The sequence below is a fragment of the Coregonus lavaretus genome (assembly GCF_964263955.1).
Source record: "Coregonus lavaretus genome assembly, contig: HAP1_SCAFFOLD_5868, whole genome shotgun sequence".
NCBI lineage: Eukaryota > Metazoa > Chordata > Actinopteri > Salmoniformes > Salmonidae > Coregonus > Coregonus lavaretus.
In genome coordinates, this window is record NW_028158168.1 from 913 (window position 1) to 26887 (window position 25975).

At 47.1% G+C, this 25975-nt stretch overlaps 1 protein-coding gene across 1 annotated transcript in view; it reads right to left on the reverse strand.

Annotated features, from left to right (window-relative positions):
• Window positions 1–710: 710 nt before the first annotated feature.
• LOC311124357 (voltage-dependent N-type calcium channel subunit alpha-1B-like) overlaps window positions 711–25975 on the reverse strand; it is a gene marked incomplete at both ends in the record, with an annotated part of 32490 nt that continues 7225 nt past the window's right edge. The window contains 11 exons of the mRNA XM_084198519.1: window positions 711–817; window positions 2223–2282; window positions 2796–2925; window positions 3432–3558; window positions 3647–3840; window positions 4046–4792; window positions 8622–8684; window positions 9873–9979; window positions 10409–10476; window positions 17524–17641; window positions 17761–17833. Coding sequence (XP_084054645.1) covers window positions 711–817; window positions 2223–2282; window positions 2796–2925; window positions 3432–3558; window positions 3647–3840; window positions 4046–4792; window positions 8622–8684; window positions 9873–9979; window positions 10409–10476; window positions 17524–17641; window positions 17761–17833 — 1794 coding nt within the window. The remainder of the gene's footprint in view (window positions 818–2222; window positions 2283–2795; window positions 2926–3431; window positions 3559–3646; window positions 3841–4045; window positions 4793–8621; window positions 8685–9872; window positions 9980–10408; window positions 10477–17523; window positions 17642–17760; window positions 17834–25975) is intronic.

Sequence of the window (25975 nt, forward strand, 5' to 3'; positions counted from 1 at the left end):
CAGGACTAAACATAGTGTTTCACCTGAATGGCCCTATTCTCATTCTCACAACAAAAACAGTTGGACCAAAAACTTGGCCCAAAGATTGAGTGTCACGACTTCCGCCGAAGTTGGTGCCTCTCCTTGTTCGGGCGGCGTTCGGCGGTCGTCGTCACCGGCTTTCTAGCTGCCACCGATCTACGTTTCTTTTTCCATTTGTTTTGTCTTGATTGTACACACCTGGTTCCCATTACATTATATTATTTCCCTATTTAACCCTCTGGTTCCCACATTTTGTGCGTGAGACTTATGTGAGCTGGTGTGTTTTCCCTGCGTGGAAATTAGTGTTGTTTATTCTTCGAGTAAAGTACGTCGTTTACTCAGTTCTGTGTCCTACGCCTGACTCCGTCCTACCGCTGCACATTGACACATGACACTGAGCCAATAATGATTACAATATTGCAGCAGTAAGAAGTAGCAGACATCATCCTTCAGGAGTACATATTCTATTGTATTGATGCAAGGAATTTCATGATGAGGAATTTCTCTGATGGGAAATGACAGACTAATTATAGTGCATGTAAAAAAAAAAGCAAGCACAGCATGTCTACATATTTTACAACCAGTGTCTGGGAAAGTGCAGTTTATCAGTTTCTTTAGTAAAAGTTGACTTATCTTTTTTGGGGGGGATGGGGAAATTATGAATGTTAGTAAGAAAATATTAAACTTACGAAAATGCAAATGCCACCAGTGCGCCACTGACCACAATGAAGTCCAGAATGTTCCAGAGATCTCTGAAGTAAGAACCAGGATGGAGCAGGAGGCCCAGGTCAACCATCTGGACCAATTAGAGAGCAGGGTTAGATGCTACAGTACACTGAGGGTGGCGCAACCTCCCATAGTCCTACTCCAAATGTATTAAATTAAAGCCCCAATGCAGTCTTTGTAATTTTATTTTTAAATCATAACTGTATGTCTAATAAATCACTGTGTGTGTTTATTTTCATGAAAACAACTCGAAAATATATATTTTTATCATTTATTTCCCTGAGCCTCTTTTGGCCGTTGAAATGCTCAGTCTGTTCATGTGGGCTTTAGGAAACAAATGTGAAGATATTTACATACACAGCCCTGACTGGCTCATAGGATGGTCTAGAGCCCACCCCCTTACCCAGATGAACAGGCATTGGTCTATTATAATCAGATCACATTGTGACATCATGATGTGGGCTAAAAGTTCCACCCCACCTGAACAGGATGAAATTCCAGGCATTTTTTTCAAACAACTCTTACACAAAAAGGGCATTATCATCATTTTCACAATTTCAGAGTGTTATTTCGACCTCCTAGTGTGGAAATATCATTAAAAAAAACTGGAAACATTTTGTTAACATCAAGTTTTATTGCAAATATCTGGCGTTTTTGAGCCACGGATTTGCAAATAGACTGACTGGTTAACACTTTTTGTCTTGGCTAGCTAGCTTTTTTTTATGCATCTGGACACAGTACCATCTTTTTTGTTTCACCTGGCTGCCAATTCCAGATCTTTTGAGAACATCATTTGAGGAGTCGCCTGAAGCATGAGAGGAATGGGAGACAGAGGAATACAGCAGTCCTGAGGCAGAGGGCTCGTAGAGAGGACGACTGGCTACTATTCTGAACTTTGTGTGTTGAGCTTTCTGGCGCCCCAGAGCTGCTGAGGCATCACCCAAGTGGGTGCTACACAGAGTGGAAGAGGAGAAGTCCAGTGGCTATAAGACTCAGGCTGGTTCCCAGACTTGCCCTCTACAAGATCATCAGCAGACTCCATCACAATCATCTACCATCCTCTGTCCAGCTCCCTTCACTCAAGTCATGAACTGACCCTCTCCATCTTTGGAGGATGCAGCTATCATAGACTTGGCCTCTATTAGTTGACCTGTCATGATACAGTATAGGTCTATTGCTTGTTTAGTTTTTTTTGCTCTTGAACCGCTTTGAGATTCTATGAAAAGCGCTATAGAAAAGTAATAAATCATTATTATTATTATTAAAGTGCTCTCATTTAGTAATGCATTTAATTTAACATGGTATGTGGCATGAGGCCAATACAACTATAGAAGTAACTGAGTGAAAAACAAAGAAATCAATTCTAGTCAAACATAGTGGAAGTCTAAGACAGCTGCCAAAAGGGATCTGAAAACATGTTATTTTTGTTCAGTCATTTCGCATGTAGTAAACATCAGTGCTATCCAAGCTCTTACCTTAATCACCATCTCAAATGTGAAAACTCCCGTGAAGACGTAGTCCAGATACTTGAGCACCTGAACAGGAGAGCGAGAGTGCATTAGTAATAAAAAAGAGGCCATGCAAATGTTATTATTCCTCCAGCTCATTTGAACAGCTGTCTGATCCTCTCCTTGCTTACAGATAGATTTTGATTAACTTTGTTGTCACACCTGTCATTATTTTTCTGACTGAGTCATCGGAGATGTCATGACCGTGTAGATGTAAATCAGGGATGGGCAACTGGCGGCCCGCAGATCAATTTCCCCAAAATGTTGTGCATCAGCAGTTTTTATCTCGTTATGTCAGTCCCTGACAGTCACTCAATTAGCCCGTGTCAGCAAAAACATTTTAGATCAGTATTTTTTGTTGTTGTTGGGACTGCGCCCCATATTTTTTGTGGCCCCCACCCCCATCAAAGTTGCCCATCCTTGGTATACATGTAGATGTACTGACTATGGCTGCCAGATTGAGGGGGCGTGTGTGTGTGTGTGTCTGGCATGTCTGCCTGTGTGTGTGGTGTGTGTGTGTGTGTGTGTGTGTAGACTCACATTGTTGCGTGGAGCGTTGGCCTGGACAGGGTCCTCTGCAGCCAATGCAATGCTACTCATAGATATCACTACCAGGATACACATTTCAAAGTACCGCAGACTCACAATGTAATGACACAGACGCCGCACCCTGGAAAGAGGGAGAGAGAGAGAGAGAGAGAGAGAGAGAGAGAGAGAGAGAGAGAGAGAGAGAGAGAGAGAGAGAGAGAGAGAGAGAGAGAGAGAGAGAGAGAGAGAAATAGATCCTATAGTCCATACACAGCTCACCTGAGAGACATCAGCTAATTTAAACACTGTTCCTAGTAATGGCTGGCTGCATATAGACAGGCTATCACAGTGGCTGGCTGCATATAGACAGGCTATCACAGTGGCTGGCTGCATATAGACAGGCTATCACAGTGGCTGGCTGCATATAGACAGGCTATCACAGTGGCTGGCTGCATATAGACAGGCTATCACAGTGGCTGGCTGTTAATTGCCTTTAAGATATGCACTAAAATGTTAACAGGAGTTAAACGTGGGGCCATGTGACAATGTTATCATGTAGCCTGGGACTAAATGGAAGGCAGAGTGTGTGTGGTTTGAATGGTATGAGTTGTGTAGCATATAGTAGAGCTGTCCACGTGGCCCACTCACACGTTGGTCTGGCCAAACACAAACATGGAGCTGTATGGGAGGATGGGTCTGGGTCCGCTCCGAGTCAGCTCCTCCAGGGTCTTCTTCTCCTCGTTCATAGGCATGGTCTCACAGTCTATACTGTTCACTGGGACACAGACACAAAGGTTTAGATATACCTTAGCAACACAGGACACTGACTGGGAATGAGTGTTAGGGTTAAGGTTGGTACTGACTGGGGATAAGGGTGGTCTCTCCAGGCGGGGAGGTGAAGGTGTCAGGGGGGATGTGGACGGCTGTCTGTCCTGTCCGTCTGACGTTCCTCTGGTTGTCTGAGTCCTCAGCTATCTCTGTGCCCCACCTCTGATCTCCAGGGTCCTGCTGGGGGCTAGTGGCCAGGGAGTCGCCCTCGGACTCCACATATTTGTCCCTGGGAAACAGAGGGAATGACCATATAGCACAACTCATTGATCTTTGGTACTAGGAATACATCTATTCCTCTAAAATAACGTTATAGGATATGCTCTCATCATTGCGAAATGATGTACCATATAGATTTGCAGTAGTTAACCAATATAGTCATGTAGATGTCATCAGGAGAAGTAACAGAGAGACAGGGACTGAGACAGTCTTACTTGTGGCCCTTCCCCCTCTCACTGTGCTCCTCTCCCTCCAGTGTGGACTGGCCCCTGGAGCTGTGGGTCTTGTGTCTCCTCCTCTCCCCATTGGCCCCGTTCTCTCCCCTGGAGCACCTCTCTCCCGAGCGGCCATCTTTGTGGCGTGACCTGCGCTCGTCCTTGCGTCCGCTGTTGACAGTGCCGTTACCCTCTCTGGCCTGTCTGTGGGAATGGTGGTGGCGGTGCTCTCTCTCCCCCGTTCCAGTTCCCCCTCCTCCTTCCTCGTCCACTGAGGTCTGGTGGTGGTGCCTCCTGCCACCCACTCGGTTGTGCGACCGCTCACTCTTCCCCTCCTTACCCCGAGTCCCGTCGGGGTCCTTGCTGCGACTGTGATGGACATGGTGCCTACCCTCTTTGCCTGGATCTCCATTCTCATTGGCCTCATCGATGGGTCTCTCCCTGTCCCGGTGGCGCCTGCGTGGCTGGGGGCCGGCCTGGTCCCCAGGGATATCTGTCTCCTCAGGGGTCCGGGGCTTGAGGTGGCCCATGGGGCCGGGGCCGTCGTGGGGCTCCACGACCAGGGGCCGGTCCAGGTGGGTCTTCATGTCAGGGCGGATGTGCAGGGCGGAGGACATGCGCAGCCTCTCCTCAGGGTCCAGCTCGCTGTACAGGGCCTCACTGCTGGCCCGCAGGTTGTGTCTCCTCAGCTGAGTGGTGCGCTGCTCCCACACTGACATCATCTTCAGAGACTTCTGCTGCTCCTTACTGCAGGTGGACAGACAGGTCAGAGGGACAGCGTAGTTCACCTTTAATAGGGTACACTGAAAAAGTGTCCTTTACTGCATGAGTTATATGTATTTATTATGTATTTGAAGAGAAGGATAATAAGACATACAATTTATATACAGTATGGAGGTTTCTTCACAGCAAAACAGTCCGGTCCCACTCCATTACCACAGGTAAAAAGAGAGTCTTTATGGACAGGCCAAGCATGGTAGACCAAGACCATGCTCTGACATGCTTCATTTGCGTGTCTGTAGAGTACTTTGAAATGGTTGAACACATGCATTCTAAATCAGTAGTCTACCTACCACACGTATTCCAATACATCAAACATGACTTCCTTTGCTGTGTAGAAAACAGTATTAACTTTCCTACAACGGTATGAAAACTATATATTCTATCATGTCTACTTGTTATAGCCTAGTAGTCATGTTCAACCCCAGGGCTCCAATCTTTCCTCCATTACTTACCTGAGAACAGAGTATAGCTCTAAACTATGAAGTCTCTGACTTAGGGGTGAATGGAGAGGTGGCAGGGGATTATTTGAGTGAATTTACAGTATAGTATACGGTACACTATAAGGAGGAGATGATAAATGAATATGTAGGGCAAAGTAAAGAAGCGGGACAAGATTTTGGTTCCATCCTGCTTCAATAATGTAAACACGATGATGATGATGGTCATCACCAGGAAGTTATGTACAGTGAGGGAAAAAAGTATTTGATCCCCTGCTGATGTTGTACGTTTGCCCACTGACAAAGACATGATCAGTCTATAATTTTAATGGTAGGTTTATTTGAACAGTGAGAGACAGAATAACAACAACAAAATCCAGAAAAACACATGTAAAAAATGTTATAAATTGATTTGCATTTTAATGAGGGAAATAAGTATTTGACCCCTTTGCAAAACATGACTTAGTACTTGGTGGCAAAACCCTTGTTGGCAATCACAGAGGTCAGACGTTTCTTGTAGTTGGCCACCAGGTTTGCACACATCTCAGGAGGGATTTTGTCCCACTCCTCTTTGCAGATCTTCTCCAAGTCATTAAGGTTTCGAGGCTGACGTTTGGCAACTCGAACCTTCAGCTCCCTCCACAGATTTTCTATGGGATTAAGGTCTGGAGACTGGCTAGGCCATTCCAGGACCTTAATGTGCTTCTTCTTGAGCCACTCCTTTGTTGCCTTGGCTGTGTGTTTTGGGTCATTGTCATGCTGGAATACCCATCCACGACCCATGTTCAATGCCCTGGCTGAGGGAAGGAGGTTCTCACCCAAGGTTGATGGTACATGGCCCCGTCCATCGTCCCTTTGATGCGGTGAAGTTGTCCTGTCCCCTTAGCAGAAAAACACCCCCAAAGCATAATGTTTCCACCTCCATGTTTGACGGTGGGGATGGTGTTCTTGGGGTCATAGGCAGCATTCCTCCACCTCCAAACACGGCGAGTTGAGTTGATGCCAAAGAGCTCGATTTTGGTCTCATCTGACCACAACACTTTCACCCAGTTCTCCTCTGAATCATTCAGATGTTTACATTTACATTTACATTTTAGTCATTTAGCAGACGCTCTTATCCAGAGCGACTTACAGTTAGTGAATACATATTTTTTTTATACTGGCCCCCCGTGGGAATCGAACCCACAACCCTGGCGTTGCAAACGCCATGCTCTATCAACTGAGCTACATCCCTGCCGGCCATTCCCTCCCCTACCGTGGACGACGCTGGGCCAATTGTGCGCCGCCCATGAGTCTCCCGGTCGAAAACAATTGGTAACACACTACGCCGTGAAGGACTGAAATCCTGCAGCGCCCGCAAGGTCCCCCTGCTCAAGAAAGCCTGTATATGTGCTTTCTTGAGCAGGGGGACCTTGCGGGCGCTGCAGGATTTCAGTCCTTCACGGCGTAGTGTGTTACCAATTGTTTTCTTGGTGACTATGGTCCCAGCTGCCTTGAGATCATTGACAAGATCCTCCCGTGTAGTTCTGGGCTGATTCCTCACCGTTCTCATGATCATTGCAACTCCACGAGGTGAGATCTTGCATGGAGCCCCAGGCCGAGGGAGATTGACAGTTATTTTGTGTTTCTTCCATTTGCGAATAATCGCACCAACTGTTGTCACCTTCTCACCAAGCTGCTTGGCGATGGTCTTGTAGCCCATTACAGCCTTGTGTAGGTCTACAATCTTGTCCCTGACATCCTTGGAGAGCTCTTTGGTCTTGGCCATGGTGGAGAGTTTGGAATCTGATTGATTGATTGCTTCTGTGGACAGGTGTCTTTTATACAGGTAACAAACTGAGATTAGGAGCACTCCCTTTAAGAGTGTGCTCCTAATCTCAGCTCGTTACCTGTATAAAAGACACATGGGAGCCAGAAATCTTTCTGATTGAGAGGGGGTCAAATACTTATTTCCCTCATTAAAATGCAAATCAATTTATAACATTTTTGACATGCGTTTTTCTGGATTTTTTGGTTGTTATTCTGTCTCTTACTGTTCAAATAAACCTACCATTAAAATTATAGACTGATCATTTCTTTGTCAGTGGGCAAACGTACAAAATCAGCAGGGGATCAAATACTTTTTTCCCTCACTGTATGTTATACAAGTAGATTGTCATGGCCACCATAAGTTAGTTTACCTCAAGTAGTGATGGACTGGGGTGCAGACATAACTCCTACAACACATAAAGGAGCACATTGAAACAAACAAGGGGCAGACTAAGAGTAAGCTCCCTAAAAGTGCCATCAACAGGTTAGGAGACATTGAAAACAAACACAGGGGGAAACAAGAGTTTAGAAAGACTGAAAGAGGAGAAACATGGGGCGACACGAATAACACAGAAACCAAAGAACTTACTTCACTGAGAGGAGAACTGAAAATAAAGAAGCCAAGGGAAAGACCCAGATATTGGTATTGCACAACAATAAGGATACTTAGTACCTGACGTTATCTTAAACAATCCTACCCCCAGGTTATATTATCCTTGTAAATATGAAACACTAGTCCCTAATATAAATGAGTGGCATGGCACTTCAGCCAAACAAAGGGTATTTCAGTTGTGTGTGTGTGTGTGTGTGCGTGTGTGTACATCCGTGCAAGTTTGTGTGTGTGTGTGTTTTGCCTCTCCAGCTGCCTGGCAGTGGCATCTGGTCCCGTGGCACATGGTGGCCATTACAAACCTGCTCAGATGGAACTGCTGACTCACTGAGCGTCAGCAACAGTTTCTAGTGGCTTTGCTGTGGGTCATTAAGACAGGGAGTGAGAACGGCTTTCAGTCCCTCCCCTACAGAACGTCTGCTCTACACAACAGGGGCCTGCTGTTAACTGAGCCCAGCCCAGCAGCACAACACACCACCTCTGAGTGGTGAACCCAGCATAGGCAGGAAGTCATTCTTTAGAGAGGGAGAGTCACGAGGAGAGCTCAGTCACTGCAACAAGTGCAGATGTACAGTATTCAATATATTCACTGGTCCATCATGACAAACACATGTAGATACAGCATGAGCATACCATATCATGACACCTGTTTCTGAGAAAGGCTTCCACATTCATCTGCAACAGTTCTACACAGTGGAATACTCATAATGGTATGACACCATGCTCAGGAGAACAGTTCAGAGTCAAGGGGGAGACAGGGGGAGGGGAGGTAGGCTGTTGGTCCAGTGTTCGTTTACAGCCAAGCTCAACATTAGGCATGATAACGATAGATTAATTGGCTACTGTACATAGTGAATGGGACCCAGGCTAGGGAGGAGGAGGAGGAGGAGGAGGAGGAGGGTGATGGAGTAAAGTGTAACGGAGAGTAAACACTCACAGTGAATTAACGCTGCAGACGGACGAGCTGCGAGAGATTGCACCTTGACTTTGCTTTACAAAACTGCACATGCAAAAAAACAAAAGTTGGGGGAGGGAGAACAAAAGAGTGGGAGAGTTCAGGGTCAGAAGGAGGCCAGGACACCCTCTTTCCATTCATCCATCCGTCTGTCTGTCCCTGTACTTTCCCATTAGGCGTCAACTCAATGGGAATCTCAGTTTGAGACCAACAGATTGAGGAAACAAAGGAATGATAGCAGCAGTTTTGAGACATTCAACCTCCAAGACAATAGTGAATATAGTCATATCTCACATTGCAGAGACAAAAATCTCTATGCAAGAGATTTATAGGTGGCATGTTTCAAGTCCGATTACATTACATTTATAATTTGTTTGAGGATATATGGAGGAAAAAATTCTCAAAACCCATATTAATAAGGTTCTACAAATTGATGGCTACATCACATTTTTTAAATAACAAGATAAAACAGTGCTTTGAAACATTTAAGACAAAACATTTAAAACAATAACAGAATCACATATCCTGCTACCATCTACTATGAAGACACTAATTGCAGGTGTTATACATACAGGTGAACGTCAGTGACTGATATGCCACATACAATGACTGATATGCTCGAAATCTCATGTGGACTATCTATTTAGCTAGCTCAATTGACATTTTATGTTAAGTGCCTGTCACGCGAAAGAGATTAGTGGTGGGGTCCAACAATGGTATACACCACAGAACCACAGAACCATGTGTCTGAATGTACAGCGTTGCATGCTCAATCTGTGCTCATTGTTTATTAAATTACCTTGCTGGCATTGCCCTCTCCGCTCCATGTTGGCCTGTGTACAGCATACTGTGTAGCCTATGTAGGGGTGGGAGCCAGAGTATTAAGGTATCTCTGACCCTTCTAAAGCCTTTTACTAATTGCTTCTCACACATTTACAACATTGAGCCCTACAGTGACTCAAAGAGAGAACACATGATCTATCAAAACACTGGGAACAGAAGGGTTAAATCATACAAAACTCAGAAGAACACAATCAACAAAAAACTGGGCCTACAGACAGGATAATACAACTTACAGTATGCAGAGCCACAAACAACACAACATCTCATGTAGACAAACTTAAAATAATATAAAAGAGCATCTCTCAGGAGGGGGAGACAGTGTGGTGTGCTTGGGGGGAGGGCAGGGGGGTAGCAGGGGGAAACTGGATCAAACGCCAGATCATGACTTACACTGTGATGGAGATGTTAGCTGCCGACATGGGGCTAACCTCCTTCACCTCCTTGACCTTCTGGAGGGCCATCTTCTTGGTGATGGCCACCTCCTGCTCCTCCTCGTCCTGGGGAGCACATACACACAGAGGAAATAATATCACCCAGGGGTGGGTAGGAGAGCCATCAATGGAGACATGATGATAAGCCCTGCCACAAGCCAACAAATCAACGCCATCAACTCTTTCTGGAGTGGCCGCTAAGATTTAAGCCTCTTCCCTCCAGTTAGGAGGTTCATTGCCTTGAGTTATTGACCAGGATAAACATCAGTCATCCCAGAACAGCACCCAGACAACAGGGTTAAAGAACCAGTAAAGTAAGGCACTATATATCCTAATAGGAATATTACCTCTCTAATTCAACAAGCATAAATACAGGGATGAAATTCCATGTGGCGTTTGATCAGACAGCTGACTTTTATGATGGATCATCAGCTGAACTCTCGCTCTCTCGCTCTCGTTCAGAGGCTGAAAGCCCGACTGTACTATGTACTGTACCTTAGTGAGCTCCTGTGCGTTTGCAAGGTTGTCAACAGCGATGGCCAAGAAGACATTGAGGAGAGTGTCTGATCAGTGAGGGGTCAGGAAAGTTCAAACAGTTAATCAGTCAATCAATATTTACATCGGATCCTAATCATCCTATACAGCAAGGCTTGACATTAACTATTTTATGACACAAGTAGGACAGATTTTTTACTTATCCAAAAGCTCAAGTTACTTGTCCCAACAAAGAAAAAGGTCTGTACCACCATTTTTACGGCATTGTATGATGCAAGGAAGCACTTTACAAAATAAAACACTTTACAATATTTTTTACCATAGAGAATCAGACAAAAATGTAGGCTACACTCTGCCTATTGGCTTTTTTGCATATTCAAGCAGGTCTCAAAATACAACACTGCCCCTTTAACGCAAATCAAACATTTTATTTGTCACATGCACTGAATACAACAGGTGTAGACCTTACTGTGAAATTATTACTTACAAGCCCTTAACCAACAATGCAGTTAAGAAAAAATAAGAGTTAAGAAAACATTTACTAAATAAACTAAAGTAATAAAAAAGTAACACAATTAAATAACAATAACGAGGCTATATACAGGGGGTACCGGTACCAAGTCAATGTGCGGGGGTACAGGTTAGTCGAGGTAATTAAGGTAATATGTACAATGAGGTAAACAAGTATTTGATCCCCTGCTGATTTTGTACGTTTGCCCACTGACAAAGAAATGATCAGTCTATAATTTTAATGGTAGGTTTATTTGAACAGTGAGAGACAGAATAACAACAAAAAAATCCAGAAAAATACGTTAAAAATGTTATAAATTGATTTGCATTTTAATGAGGGAAATAAGTATTTGACCCCCTCTCAATCAGAAAGATTTCTGGCTCCCAGGTGTCTTTTATACAGGTAACGAGCTGAGATTAGGAGCACACTCTTAAAGGGAGTGCTCCTAATCTCAGCTTGTTACCTGTATAAAAGACACCTGTCCACAGAAGCAATCAATCAATCAGATTCCAAACTCTCCACCATGGCCAAGACCAAAGAGCTCTCCAAGGATGTCAGGGACAAGATTGTAGACCTACACAAGGTTGGAATGGGCTACAAGACCATCGCCAAGCAGCTTGGTGAGAAGGTGACAACAGTTGGTGCGATTATTCGCAAATGGAAGAAACACAAAAGAACTGTCAATCTCCCTCGGCCTGGGGCTCCATGCAAGATCTCACCTCGTGGAGTTGCAATGATCATGAGAACGGTGAGGAATCAGCCCAGAACTACACGGGAGGATCTTGTCAATGATCTCAAGGCAGCTGGGACCATAGTCACCAAGAAAACAATTGGTAACACACTACGCCGTGAAGGACTGAAATCCTGCAGCGCCCGCAAGGTCCCCCTGCTCAAGAAAGCACATATACAGGGCCGTCTGAAGTTTGCCAATGAACATCTGAATGATTCAGAGGAGAACTGGGTGAAAGTGTTGTGGTCAGATGAGACCAAAATCAAGCTCTTTGGCATAATATGCCTTTGGCATCAACTCAACTCGCCGTGTTTGGAGGAGGAGGAATGCTGCCTATGACCCCAAGAACACCATCTCCACCGTCAAACATGGAGGTGGAAACATTATGCTTTGGGGGTGTTCTTCTGCTAAGGGGACAGGACAACTTCACCGCATCAAAGGGACGATGGACGGGGCCATGTACCGTCAAATCTTGGGTGAGAACCTCCTTCCCTCAGCCAGGGCATTGAAAATGGGTCGTGGATGGGTATTCCAGCATGACAATGACCCAAAACACACGGCCAAGGCATCAAAGGAGTGGCTCAAGATGAAGCGCATTAAGGTTCTGGAGTGGCCTAGCCAGTCTCCAGACCTTAATCCCATAGAAAATCTGTGGAGGGAGCTGAAGGTTCGAGTTGCCAAACGTCAGCCTCGAAACCTTAATGACTTGGAGAAGATCTGCAAAGAGGAGTGGGACAAAATCCCTCCTGAGATGTGTGCAAACCTGGTAGCCAACTACAAGAAAAGTCTGACCTCTGTGATTGCCAACAAGGGTTTTGCCACCAAGTACTAAGTTATGTTTTGCAGAGGGGTCAAAATGCATTAAAATGCAAATCAATTTATAACATTTTTGACATGCGTTTTTCTGGATTTTTTTGTTGTTATTCTGTCTCTCACTGTTCAAATAAACCTACCATTAAAATTATAGACTGATCATTTCTTTGTCAGTGGGCAAACGTACAAAATCAGCAGGGGATCAAATACTGTTTCCCCTCACTGTAGGTAGGGGTAAAGTGACTATGCATAGATAATAAACAGCGGGTGGCCATTTCATTAACTGTTCAGCAGTCTTATGGCTTGGGGGTAGAAGCTGTTAAGGAGCCTTTAACCCAATGAGTCCCACTATAACGGCGGCGCATTTTGGTTTTCTAACCCCTTTTAAACATTTTGTGTTTGAGCTAAAGACCATTAGTTTATGTGATAAACGGGGACAGAGCTAGAGCGGTGTTGGTGAGACAAGGGTGGATCCCGAAGGGGACCGGGGCTGGGTCTTTTTGCAAAAATGTCTGTAGAGTCCGAATGGCTTGAGCGACAAACTATTAAAAGCTATCTATCAAAAACTGAGACTCGCATGAACCTGCACATTCAACATGTTTTGTTTACAAGCTACGCAAGAGTAGTTAGAAGGTAAGGGGTTCTTCTACATAGAAGATCATAGGAAAGAAAATGGCGCCGGAGGGGATGGCTGCCGTTTTACGGGCTCCTAACCAATTGTGGTATTTTGTGTGTTTTTTCGCATTGTATGTAACTTATTTTGTACGTAATGTTTCTGCTACCGTCTCCTATGACCGAAAAGAGCTTCTGGATATCAGAACAGCGATTACTCACCTTTAACTGGACGAAGATTTTTTCTTTAATGAGTATGACGCGAAGCATTTACTGCTGCTTCTGGACCAGTCTCAAATCCCCATCATTCACATGAAGAGGAGACGGAGATACAGAGGCGCAAATCCGGGTGCCTTGTGAGAATTCGTCAGCGAGTGGGTAACCCACTTCTACCATCCGTCCTATTGGCATACGTGCAATCACTTGAGAATAAACTGGATGAGCTCTGTTTGAGACTATCCTACCAACGGGACATTAAACACTGTGGCTGAACGACAACATAGATATACAGTTGGCTGGATTTTCCGTGCATCGGCAAGACAGAACAGCTACCTCCGGTAAGACGAAGGGCGGTGGTCTGTGTTTATTTGTCAATAAGGTTTTGATGTTTTGCTCGCCTGAGGTAGAGTACGACATGATAAGCTGTAGACCACACCATCTACCAAGAGAGTTTTCATCTATATTTTTTGTAGCTGTCTATTTACCACCACAAACCGATGCTGGCACTAAGATCACAGTAAACGAGCTGTATAAGGCCATAAGCAAACAAGAAAATGCTCATCCAGAAGCGGCACTCCTAGTGGTCGGGGACTTTAATGCAGGAAAACTTAAATCCGTTTTACCTCATTTCTACCAGCATGATTAGTGTAAAGTTAGCTAGCTACATAGTTGTCTTGGTATCAAAGACAAAGGTGTAGTATAGAGAAACTATCGAGGTTAGCTAGCCAGCTACATTATCAAACAGTCAACACCGCAGCCACTGCTAGCTAGCCAACATTACCAGCTAGCAGTACTGTATCATTTTAGTCAATGAGAATTTTGCAACGTAAGCTTCACTTTCTGAACATTCGAGATGTGTAGTCCACTTGTGTAGCTAGCATGACTGACTTTGTGCTAGCTAGCCAAAGTTTAATTACTTCTGCGTTATGAAAGGAACTAGACACGGACATGACTGATCCATTGGTAGTTTGTTGTAACCAAGTATTGGTGCTAAACCGTGTGTTATTGGATGCTAGCATGCTAGTTAGCTATGGCGTCATAGGATACGGTGCCCTGGGCGGTTTTCACAGAAGAATACTGTACCAAGTTAGCTAGCTGAATAAACTAAGTTAGTCTATTCCTGGAAACATTGAACTACTGTAGATTACAGCAATTATAATTTCTAAAGTGGAAGTTGGAAGAGTTGTATTTGAGTGTTTCAGTGAAAGGTTAGTGAGGGAGGCCTCGTTTCCCCAGATGTTTAGTTAATTTCATTCCGATCTCCTTTGCATTAGTGTAGCCTTTTCTGTAGCCTGTCAACTATGTGTCTGTCTATCCCTGTTCTCTCCTCTCCGCACAGGCCATACAAATGCCTCACACGCGTGGCTGCTGCATCTCTAACCTGGTGGTACCTGCACGCACGACCCACGTGGAGTTCCAGGTCTCCGGCAGTCTCTGGAACTACCGTTCTGCGGCCAACAAGGCAGAGTTCATCTCAGCCTATGCAATCTCCTGATTCTGCCTCCTCAACCCTCCTCTCCTCCCTTTCTGCATCTTTTGACTCTCTATGTCCCCTATCCTCCCGGCCGGCTCGGTCCTCCACTCCTGCTCCGTGGCTAGACGACTCATTGCGAGCTCACAGAACAGGGCTCCGGGCAGGCGAGCGGAAATGGAGGAAAACTAGACTCCCTGCCAACCTGTCATCTTTTCACTCCCTCCTCTCTACATTTTCTTCCTCTGTTTCTGCTGCTAAAGCCACTTTCTACCACTCTAAATTTCAAGCCTCTGCCTCTAACCCTAGGATGCTCTTTGCCACCTTCTCCTCCCTGCTGAATCCTCCTCCTCCTCCGTGGATGACTTCGTCAACCATTTTGAAAAGAAGGTTGACGACATCCGATCCTCATTTATTAAGTCAAATGACACCGCTGGTCCTGCTCACACTGCCCTACCCTATGCTTTGACTTCTTTCTCCCCCCTCAAAAAAACAATTTTTGTAAAGGGGTGGGGTGGGGTGGGGTAGGGGGAGGGTAGAAGGATTACTTTTATCCTATCCCAGGTATTCCTTAAAGAAGTGGGTTTTCAAGTGTCTCTGGAAGGTGGTGAGTGACTCCGCTGTCCTGGCGTCGTGAGGGAGCTTGTTCCACCATTGGGGTGCCAGAGCAGCGAACAGTTTTGACTGGGCTGAGCGGGAACTGTGCTTCCGCAGAGGTAGGGGGGCCAGCAGGCCAGAGGTGGATGAACCCAATGCCCTCGTTTGGGTGTAGGGACTGATCAGAGCCTGAAGGTACGGAGGTGCCGTTCCCCTCATAGCTCCGTAAGCAAGCACCATGGTCTTGTAGCAGATGCAGGCTTCAACTGGAAGCCAGTGGAATGTGCTGAGGAGTGGGGTGACATGAGAGAACTTGGGAAGGTTGAACACCAGACGGGCTGCAGCGTTCTGGATGAGTTGTAGGGGTTTAATGGCACAGGCAGGGAGCCCAGCCAACAGCGAGTTGCAGTAATCCAGACGGGAGATGACAAGTGCCTGGATTAGGACCTGTGCCGCTTCCTGTGTAAGGTAGGGTCGTACTCTGCAAATGTTGTAGAGTATGAACCTACAGGATCGGGTCACCGCTTTGATGTTAGCGGAGAACGACAGGGTGTTGTCCAGGGTCACGCCAAGGCTCTTTGCACTCTGGGAGGAGGACACAACGGAGTTTGTCAACCATGATGGCGAGATCATGGAGCGGGTAGTCCTTCCCCGGGAGGAAGAGCAGCTCCGTCTTGCCGAGGTTCAGCTTGAGGTGGTGATCCGTCATCCACACTGATATGTCTGCCAGACATGCAGAGATGCGATTCGCCACCTGGTTATCAGAAGGGGGAAAGGAGAAGATTAATTGTGTGTCGTTTGCGTAGCAATGATAGGAGAGACCATGTGAGGATATGACAGAGCCAAGTGACTTGGTGTATAGAGAGAATAGGAGAGGGCCTAGAACTGAGCCCTGAACTGAGCACTGGGGACACCAGTGGTGAGAGCACGTGGTGCGGAGACAGATTCTCGCCACGCCACCTGGTAGGAGCGACCTGTGAGGTAGGACACAATCCAAGAGTGAGCCGCGCCGGAGATGCCCAACTCGGAGAGGGTGGAGAGGAGGATCTGATGGTTCACAGTATCAAAGGCAGCAGATAGATCTAGAAGGATGAGAGCAGAGGAGAGAGAGTTAGCTTTAGCAGTGCGGAGAGCCTCCGTGACACAGAGAAGAGCAGTCTCAGTTGAATGACCAGTCTTGAAACCTGACTGGTTTGGATCAAGAAGGTCATTCTGAGAGAGATAGCAAGAGAGTTGGCTAAAGACGGCACACTCAAGAGTTTTGGAGAGAAAAGAAAGAAGGGATACTGGTCTGTAGTTGTTGACATCGGAGGGATCGAGTGTAGGTTTTTTGAGAAGGGGTGCAACTCTCGCTCTCTTGAAGTCGGAAGGGACATAGCCAGTGTTCAATGATGAGTTGATGAGCGAGGTGAGGTAAGGGAGAAGGTCTCCGGAAATGGTCTGGAGAAGAGAGGAGAGGATAGGGTCAAGCGGGCAGGTTGTTGGGCGGCCTGCCGTCACAAGTCGCAAGATTTCATCTGGAGAGAGAGGGGAGAAAGAAGTCAAAGCATAGGGTAGGGCAGTGTGAGCAGGACCAGCGGTGTCATTTGACTTAATAAATGAGGATCGGATGTCGTCAACCTTCTTTTCAAAATGGTTGACGAAGTCATCCACAGAGAGGTAGGAGGGAGAGGGAGGAGGAGGAGGATTCAGCAGGGAGGAGAATGTGGCAAAGAGCTTCCTAGGGTTAGAGGCAGAGGCTTGAAATTTAAAGTGGTAGAAAGTGGCTTTAGCAGCAGAAACAGAGGAAGAAAATGTAGAGAGGAGGGAGTGAAAAGATGACAGGTCGGCAAGGAGTCTAGTTTTCCTCCATTTCCGCTCGGCTGCCCGGAGCCCTGTTCTGTGAGCTCGCAACATTGTTATAGTGTAAAAATCTATGCTAAATCATGTTACTATCACAGGCCCCATGATGCTTATAGAGAAATTATCATTCGTTACTCATTGTGTACTTATTCCTCGTGTTATTATTTTTAATATTTTAATATTTTTTCTCTCTCTGCATTGTTGGGAAGGCCCGTAAGTTAGCGTTTCACTGTTAGTCTACACCTGTTGTTTTCGAAGCATGTGACAAATAAAATGTGATTTGATTTAATCAATGCAGGTCGATCATCCAGATAGGATACAGTTTCCAAACAGGGTGAGAACGATGAAGTAGATGGAGGAGAACATTCCCCGCCGAACGCCCCCCTGGGACTCTATCCCATGATACATCACTGCATTCCAGTCCTCTCCTGTCAGAATCTAGGAGACACAAACATATTGTCACAGATTTAGCTAATGGTATTACAGTAGTTATAATATAAAGTGATTTTCAAAAGGCAAACAAAGCACAACTTCATTGAGCATTTTGTAAACATCACCTGGAAAACTGTGAGAATGGCTGCTGGAAAGGTGTCAAAGTTTGTTGTTGGTGTCTCCTCTTCAAAATTAAACCTGCAGGAGGAAACAGATTAGAGAGGTTGTTAACTTTGAGCTATGCCTTGCTAGCACACAGGTTCACACTATATATCATAATCCCTCATCACTTTTGTGACCATTGAAATATTTAGAAGAATCCCACTTAGTCATAATGTATTATTGTGTTGCGCCAGCACAATATTTATAGTACATCTTGCTGCTGTCAGAGCCCTAACAGCTTGGTTGGCTACCGTAAACCTCTCTGTCAAGGCTGATTTCACAGCAGCACAGTAGAACACATTCCTAGCTAATGGGGGAGTTGAAGATAAGCACAAACTAATCTTGATATTCTATATTGCTCTGTGTGAATCTACAGGGACCTCATTACACCTTCCAACAATGAGAGTGATGCAGAAAGCAAACTAAGTGGGTCCTCTCTCTGCCTGCTAAAATCCTTGGTGCATATACAGACATTCATTAGTACATGTCTCATTAGTTTCCCAACTAGAGAAAAGACAATGCTGGTCAGCATAAAACCCTGTTTAATCCACTCTACTGTCTGGTAAAAATATGTGCATCTGTACAAATGAATCATCATAAACTACCAAACAGGACAAATAAATACAATAGAATACAATAGATAAAACAAGTGACAATAGATAAAACAAGTATAGTGTGCATCTAATACTGTATGTATCTCACTAAATGTGTTTCTTTTCTTTTCACTGGGACAGGCATGACGTTGAATATACACTGAGCGTACAAAACATTAATTATCCTTCATTATATTTCTCAAACATGACTGGCGTTTAGCCTATATTTACAGTGCTTTGGTAAAGTATTCAGACCCCTTGACTTTTCCACATTTTCTTACGTTACAGCCTTATTCTAAAATTGATTAAATTGTCCCCCCCCCCCATCAATCTACACACAATACCCCATAATGACAAAGCAAAAACAGGTTTTTAGAAATATTTGCTAATTTATAAATAAATAAATAATAATATTGCATTTACATAAGTATTCAGACCCCTTATTCAGTATTGTTGAAGCACCTTTGGCAGTGATTACTGTGACGAGGTGAAATGAAGGAGTCAGGCGCAGGAGGTAAAATACCGAAGTCCAGAGTTTAATGCGTTCACATATATCAAACGCCCCAAGCGTCAAAAGGAACAAGCTCAAGGGAAAACATCCACCTTGGTAAATACAATGTAGAGTAGCTCAACCGAGATAACATGTTCTCAAAATAAACAATCACTCACAAAGACAAGGGGAACAGAGGGAACACTTATACACATACTAATTAGGGGAATGAGCACCAGGTGTGTGTGATTGACAAGACATGACAAGTGGAGTGATGAGAATGAGATCGGCAGTAGCTAGTACAGTAGCCTGCCTGAACAAGGAGGAGGGGCAGCCTCGGTGGACATTGTGACAGTACCCCCCCCCCCCCCCCCCTTGACGCGCGGCTCCAGCAGTGCGCCGACCCCGGCCTCGGGGGCGGACAGGAGGACGCGGAGCAGGGCGAGTCGGATGGCGACGGTGGAAATCCCTCAACAGGGAGGGATCGAGGATGTCCCGCCTTGGGACCCAGCACCGTTCCTCCGGACCGTACCCCTCCCACTCCACAAGATACTGAAGGCCCCCCACCCGACGCCTCAAATCCAGGATGGAATGGACCGAGTACGCCGGGGCCCCCTCAATGTCCAGAGGAGGTGGAGGCACAACCCGCACCTCAGACTCCTGGAGCGGACCAGCTACCACCGGCCTGAGGAGAGACAGATGAAATGAGGGGTTAATACGGTAATCAGGGGGAGTAACAACCTGTATGTCACTTTATTCATTCTCCTCAGGACTTTAAACGGCCCCACAAACCGCGGGCTCAGCTTCCGGCAGGGCAGGCGGAGGGGCAGATTCCGGGTCGAGAGCCAGACCCGATCCCCCGGTACGAACACCGGGGCCTCCCTGCGGTGGCGGTCAGCGTTGGCCTTCTGACGACGCACGGCGCGCTGGAGGCGAACGTGGGCAGCGTCCCAAGTCTCCTCCGCGCGCCGAAACCAGTCATCCACCGCAGGAGCCTCGGTCTGGCTACTGCCAGAACCGGTTGGTAACCTAAAACACATTGGAAGGGTGTTAGGTTAGTGGAGGAGTGGCGGAGAGAGTTCTGAGTATATTCTGCCCATGGCAGGAACACCGACCACTCCCCCGGCCGGTCCTGACAGTAGGTCCACAGGAACCTACCCACATCCTGATTCACCCTTTCCACCTGCCCATTACTCTCGGGGTGAAATCCAGAGGTCAGGCTGACCGAGACACCCAGACGTTCCATGAACGCCTTCCAGACTCTAGACGTGAACTGGGGACCCCGGTCAGACACTATATCCTCTGGTACCCTGTAGTGCCGGAAGACGTGAGTAAACAGAGTCTTCGCAGTCTGCAGGGCCGTGGGGAGACCAGGCAGAGGAAGGAGGCGGCAGGACTTTGAAAAGCGGTGGTGTTACCTTGTGAGGGGGGAAGATCAGTGAGGAAATCAATACTTAAGTGAGACCATGGTCGTTGTGGAACTGGTAAAGGTTGTAGCTTACCCGCTGGGAGATGCCTAGGTGCCTTACTCTGGGCGCACACTGAGCAGGAGGACACATACACCCTCACGTCCTTAGCCAAGGTAGGCCACCAGTACTTCTCGGTCAGGCAGCGCATTGTACGACCGATACCTGGATGACCAAAGGAGGGTGACGTGTGTGCCCAGTTGATCAAACAATCACGGATAAGCGCAGGCACGTACTGCAGCCCAGCTGGACACTGCGGTGGAGATGGATCTGTGCGTAATGCCTGCGCTATATCCGCATCCATCGCCCATACTACAGGTGCCACAATGCATGAGGCCGGGAGTATGGGGGTGTTGTCTCTGGGCCTCTCCTCTGTATCATACAGCCGAGACAGTGCGTCTGCCTTCAGGTTCTTTGTACCCGGAATGTATGAGAGTGTGAAATCAAACCGGGTGAAGAAGAAGGCCCACCTGGCCTGGCGAGGAAAGGGTGTTTCGCCACTTCGAGCCAATATCTCCACACCGTCAAAGCTCGGACAACAGCCAACAGCTCCCGATCACCAACGCCGTAGTTCTGCTCCGCCGAGCTTCTTAGAAAAGAAGGCACAGGGGCGGAGCTTGGGTGGCGTGCCCGAACGTTGGGATAGTACAGCGCCTATCCCTACCTTGGACGCATCCACCTCCACTACGAACGGTAGTGATGGATCGGGGTGAGCCAGTACCGGGGCTGAGGTGAACAGATCCCGCAATCTATTGAAGGCCAAATATGCCTCAGCAGACCAGCGGAGCCGGGATGGCCCACCCTTCAACAAGGAGGTAATGGGAGCTGCGACCTTGCCAAAGCCTCGAATAAACCTTCAATAGTAGTTGGCAATGTCAAGGAAGCGCTGCACCTCCTTTACCGTGGTTGGAGTCGGCCAATTACGCACGGCTGAAATGTGGTCTCCCTCCATCTCCACACCTGTGGTAGTAATGCAGTATCCGAGGAAGGAGATTGACTGCTGGAAAAACTCACACTTTTCTGCCTTGGCATAAAGATCATTCTCCAGCAGTCAGACCAGTACCTTGCGAACCAGGGACACATGCTCGGCGTTCGTAGCGGAATACACCAAGATGTCATCGATGTAGACCACCACACCGCGACCAAGCATGTCCCGAAACACCTCGTTCACAAAGGACTGGAAAACGGATGGAGCATTCATCAAACCGTAGGGCATCACCAGGTATTCATAATGCCCCGAGGTTGTGCTGAATGCTGTTTTCCACTCATCCCCTTCCCAAATACGCACCAGGTTGTAGGCACTCCTGAGGTCTAATTTTGTGAAAAGACGGGCCCCAAGCATTGACTCAATCACTGAAGGAATGAGGGGAAGAGGATAACTGAATCGTACCGTCACATTATTCAGTGGTCGATAATCAATGCACAGGCGTAAACCGCCATCTTTCTTTTTCACAAAGAAGAAGCTTGAGGAGGCAGGTGAAGTGGAGGGACGTATATATCCCTGCCGCAGGGACTCGGTGACGTATGTTTCCATAGCCTCCATTTCAGCCTGCGACAGGGGATACACATGACTCCTGGGAGGTACAGCGTCTACCCGAAGGTTTATCGCGCAATCCCCCTCCCGATGAGGTGGTAATTTAGTCACTTGCGTCTTGGAAAACACACGCGCCAGATCATGGTGTTCGGGGGGAATGCGCACGGTGGGGATACCGTCTGGACTTTCCACCGTAGTTGCACCAACGGAAACACCTAGACACCTACCCCGGCACTCACACGACCACCCCGTAAGAACCCTCTGTGGCCATGAGAACTTGGGGTTGTGCAGGGCTAACCACGGGATACCCAAGACTACAGGGTAAGCAGGAGACTCAATAATCATAAAGTTGATCTGCTCAACATGCGTCTCCTAATCATGGTGACTGAACCCGTAACCTCCTTAACCAACCCGGACCCTAATGGTCGACTATCAAGTGCTCTGATGGAGAGTGGAATGGATAGGGGAACCAGTGAAATGCAGTGACGGCGTGCAAATGCCCTGTCCATGAAGTTCCCAGCTGCGCCTGAATCGACTAGCACCTTACACTGGGAACCTATCAAGTGATCGGGGAAGGAGATAGGTAAAGTACATTGCGCCGCAAAGGGCTCTGAACATGTTTTGGTGTTCGTTACCTGGGGTGATGCGTGAGTACCCTGCCTACCGCCTCCAGACCCAAAAGCACGTTGACAGCGACGTGAAGTGGATTGTCCCTTCGTGCCACCAGTGGGGCACTGTCGCTGTCTTCCTGTGCTCTCTCAACCGGTGGCTCCTCCCAGCTCCATCTGCTCGGGGTCAGAATCATCCGGAGTGAGAACGGGCAGACCCCTACAAGGACGTCCTCTGGCTGCCAGCAGATTGTCCAGCCGGATGGCCATGTCTACCAGTTGGAAGAATGATAGCATGGCATCCCGGCAGGCTAGCTCCCGTTGGACGTCCTCTCTTAAGTGGCACCGGAAATGGTTGATTAGGGCCAAACATTCCACCCAGACCCCGCTGCCAGCGTCCGGAACTCCAGTGCGTAGTCCTGTGCGGTCCTCGTCCCCTGACTTAAATGGACCAGTCGTTCACCCGCCTCTCGACCCTCAGGCGGGTGATCAAAAACTGCCCAAACTCCCCGTAGTCCTCCAGCGCGGAACCTCCCTCATTCCACACCGCGTTGGCCCACTCCAGGGCTTTCCCACAAAGGCAGGAAACGAGGACAGATACCTTCTCCCGCTCCAGGGGTGCCGGTCTGATGCTGGAGAAGAATAACTCCAGCTGGAGTAAAAATCCCTTACATAGCAACGTCGTCCCATCAAACGCCGGTGGCCGGGATATCTGGATCCGTTCAGGGGCTGGGGTGTATGTAGCTGGATCCGGTTGACCAGCTGGTCTCGAGAGATCGGGTCCTCCTCTCTCCAGGCGTTGAACTGCCTGAAGGACCCGATCCATCGCTTCTCCCAAGCTGGCTAGCATCGATGAATGCTCCTGAACCCTTGTTACAACTCCAGGCATGCGGTCTTCTCCTGCTGGCTCCATATCAGGTGAGTGATTCTGTGACGAGGTGAAATGAAGGAGTCAGGCGCAGGAGGTAAAATACAGAAGTCCAGAGTTTAATGCGTTCACATATATCAAACGCCCCAAGCGTAGCACTCACGTCTGTAGCCATGAAGTTCTTTGAAAGGCTGGTCATGGCTCACATCAACACCCTAGACCCACTCCAATTTGCATACCGCCCCCAGATCCACAGATGATGCAATCTCTATTGCACTCCACACTGCCCTTTCCCACCTGGACAAGAGGAACACCTACGTGAGAATGCTATTCATTGACTACAGCTCAGCGTTCAACACCATAGTGCCCACAAAGCTCATCACTAATCAAATGAATGTACCATAGGTGGACTCCAATCAAGTTGTAGAAACATCTGAAGGATGATCAATGGAAACATGGTGCACCGGAGCTCAATTTTGAGTCTCATGGCAAAGGGTCTGAATACGTATGTAAATAAGGTATTTCTTACTCAACAGTTTCCTGTGTGTTTCAAGAATGGTCCACCACCCAAAGGACATCCAGCCAACTTGACACAACTGTGGGAAGCATTCGAATCAACATGGGCCAGCATCCCTGTGGAACGCTTTCGACACCTTGTAGAGTCCATGCCTCGACAAATTGAGGCTGTTCTGAGGGCAAAGAGGGGGTGCAACTCAATATTAAGAATGTGTTCCTAACGTTTTGTACGCTCAGTGTAGATGATATTCAAAGAGTGCATAACGCATAATGATCCATGCCACTGGATGGAACACCTCAGCTCAAGTCGATTTGTCTAGCATATATTTCCTGAACAGCTTTGAGTGGTCAGGCTTTGGCTGGATCTGGCTAGGTGAAGCAGCTTCACAACAACTAGTCCTTAGTATATTTCTGATTTAACACTGTACTGGAAGAGCCGGAACAACACAGACTGAGCACTGCACTGAAAGAGCCTGAACAACACACAGCCTGATTTAACACTGCACTGGAAGGTCCTGAAAAACACAGATGGAACACTGCACTGGAAGGGACTGCACTGAAAGAGCCTGAACAGCACAGACTGAGCACTTCACTGAAAGAGCCTGAACAACACAGACGGAACACTGCACTGGAAGGGCCTGAACAACACACATCCTGATTGAAAACCACCCTGAAAGGGCCTGAAAACACACACACTGACTGAACACTGCACTGGAAGAGCCTGAACAACACACAGCCTGATTGAACACTGTACTGGAAGGTCCTGAACAATACATAGCCTGATTGAACACCGCACAGAAGGTCCTGAACAACACACATTCTGACTGAACACTGCACTGGAAGAGCCTGAACAACACACAGCCAGACTGAACACTGCCCTGGAAGAGCCTGAACAACACACATTCTGACTGAACACTGCACAGAAGGTCTTGAACAATACACAGCCAGACTGAACACTGCACTGGAAGAGCCTGAACAACACACATCCTGACTGAACATTGCACAGAAAGAGCCTGAACAACACAGACTGACTGAACACAGCACTGAAAGAGATTGAACAACACAGACTGAACACTGCATTGAAAGAGCCTGAACAACACAGACTGAATACTGCACTGAAAGAGCCTGAACAATACAGACTGAACACTGCACTGAAAGAGCCTGAACAACACACGGCCTGATTGAACACTGCATTGGAAGGGCCTGAACAACACATATCCTGATTGAACACTGCACTGAAAGAGCCTGAACAACACAGACTGAGCACTTCACTGAAAGAGCCTGAACAACACAGACGGAACACTGCACTGGAAGGGCCTGAACAACACACATCCTGATTGAAAACCACCCTGAAAGGGCCTGAAAACACACACACTGACTGAACACTGCACTGGAAGAGCCTGAACAACACACAGCCTGATTGAACACTGTACTGGAAGGTCCTGAACAATACATAGCCTGATTGAACACCGCACAGAAGGTCCTGAACAACACACATTCTGACTGAACACTGCACTGGAAGAGCCTGAACAACACACAGCCTGACAGAACACTGCCCTGGAAGAGCCTGAACAACACACATTCTGACTGAACACTGCACAGAAGGTCCTGAACAATACACAGCCAGACTGAACACTGCACTGGAAGAGCCTGAACAACACACATCCTGACTGAACATTGCACAGAAAGAGCCTGAACAACACAGACTGACTGAACACAGCACTGAAAGAGATTGAACAACACAGACTGAACACTGCATTGAAAGAGCCTGAACAACACAGACTGAATACTGCACTGAAAGAGCCTGAACAATACAGACTGAACACTGCACTGAAAGAGCCTGAACAACACACGGCCTGATTGAACACTGCATTGGAAGGGCCTGAACAACACATATCCTGATTGAACACTGCACTGAAAGAGCCTGAACAACACAGACTGACTGAACACTGCACTGAAAGAGCCTGAACAACACTGACTGAACACTGCACTGAAAGAGCCTGAACAGCCCAGACTGAAAACTGCACTGAAAGAGCCTGAACAACACAGACTGAACACCGCACTGAAAGAGCCTGAACAACACACAGCCTGATTTAACACTGA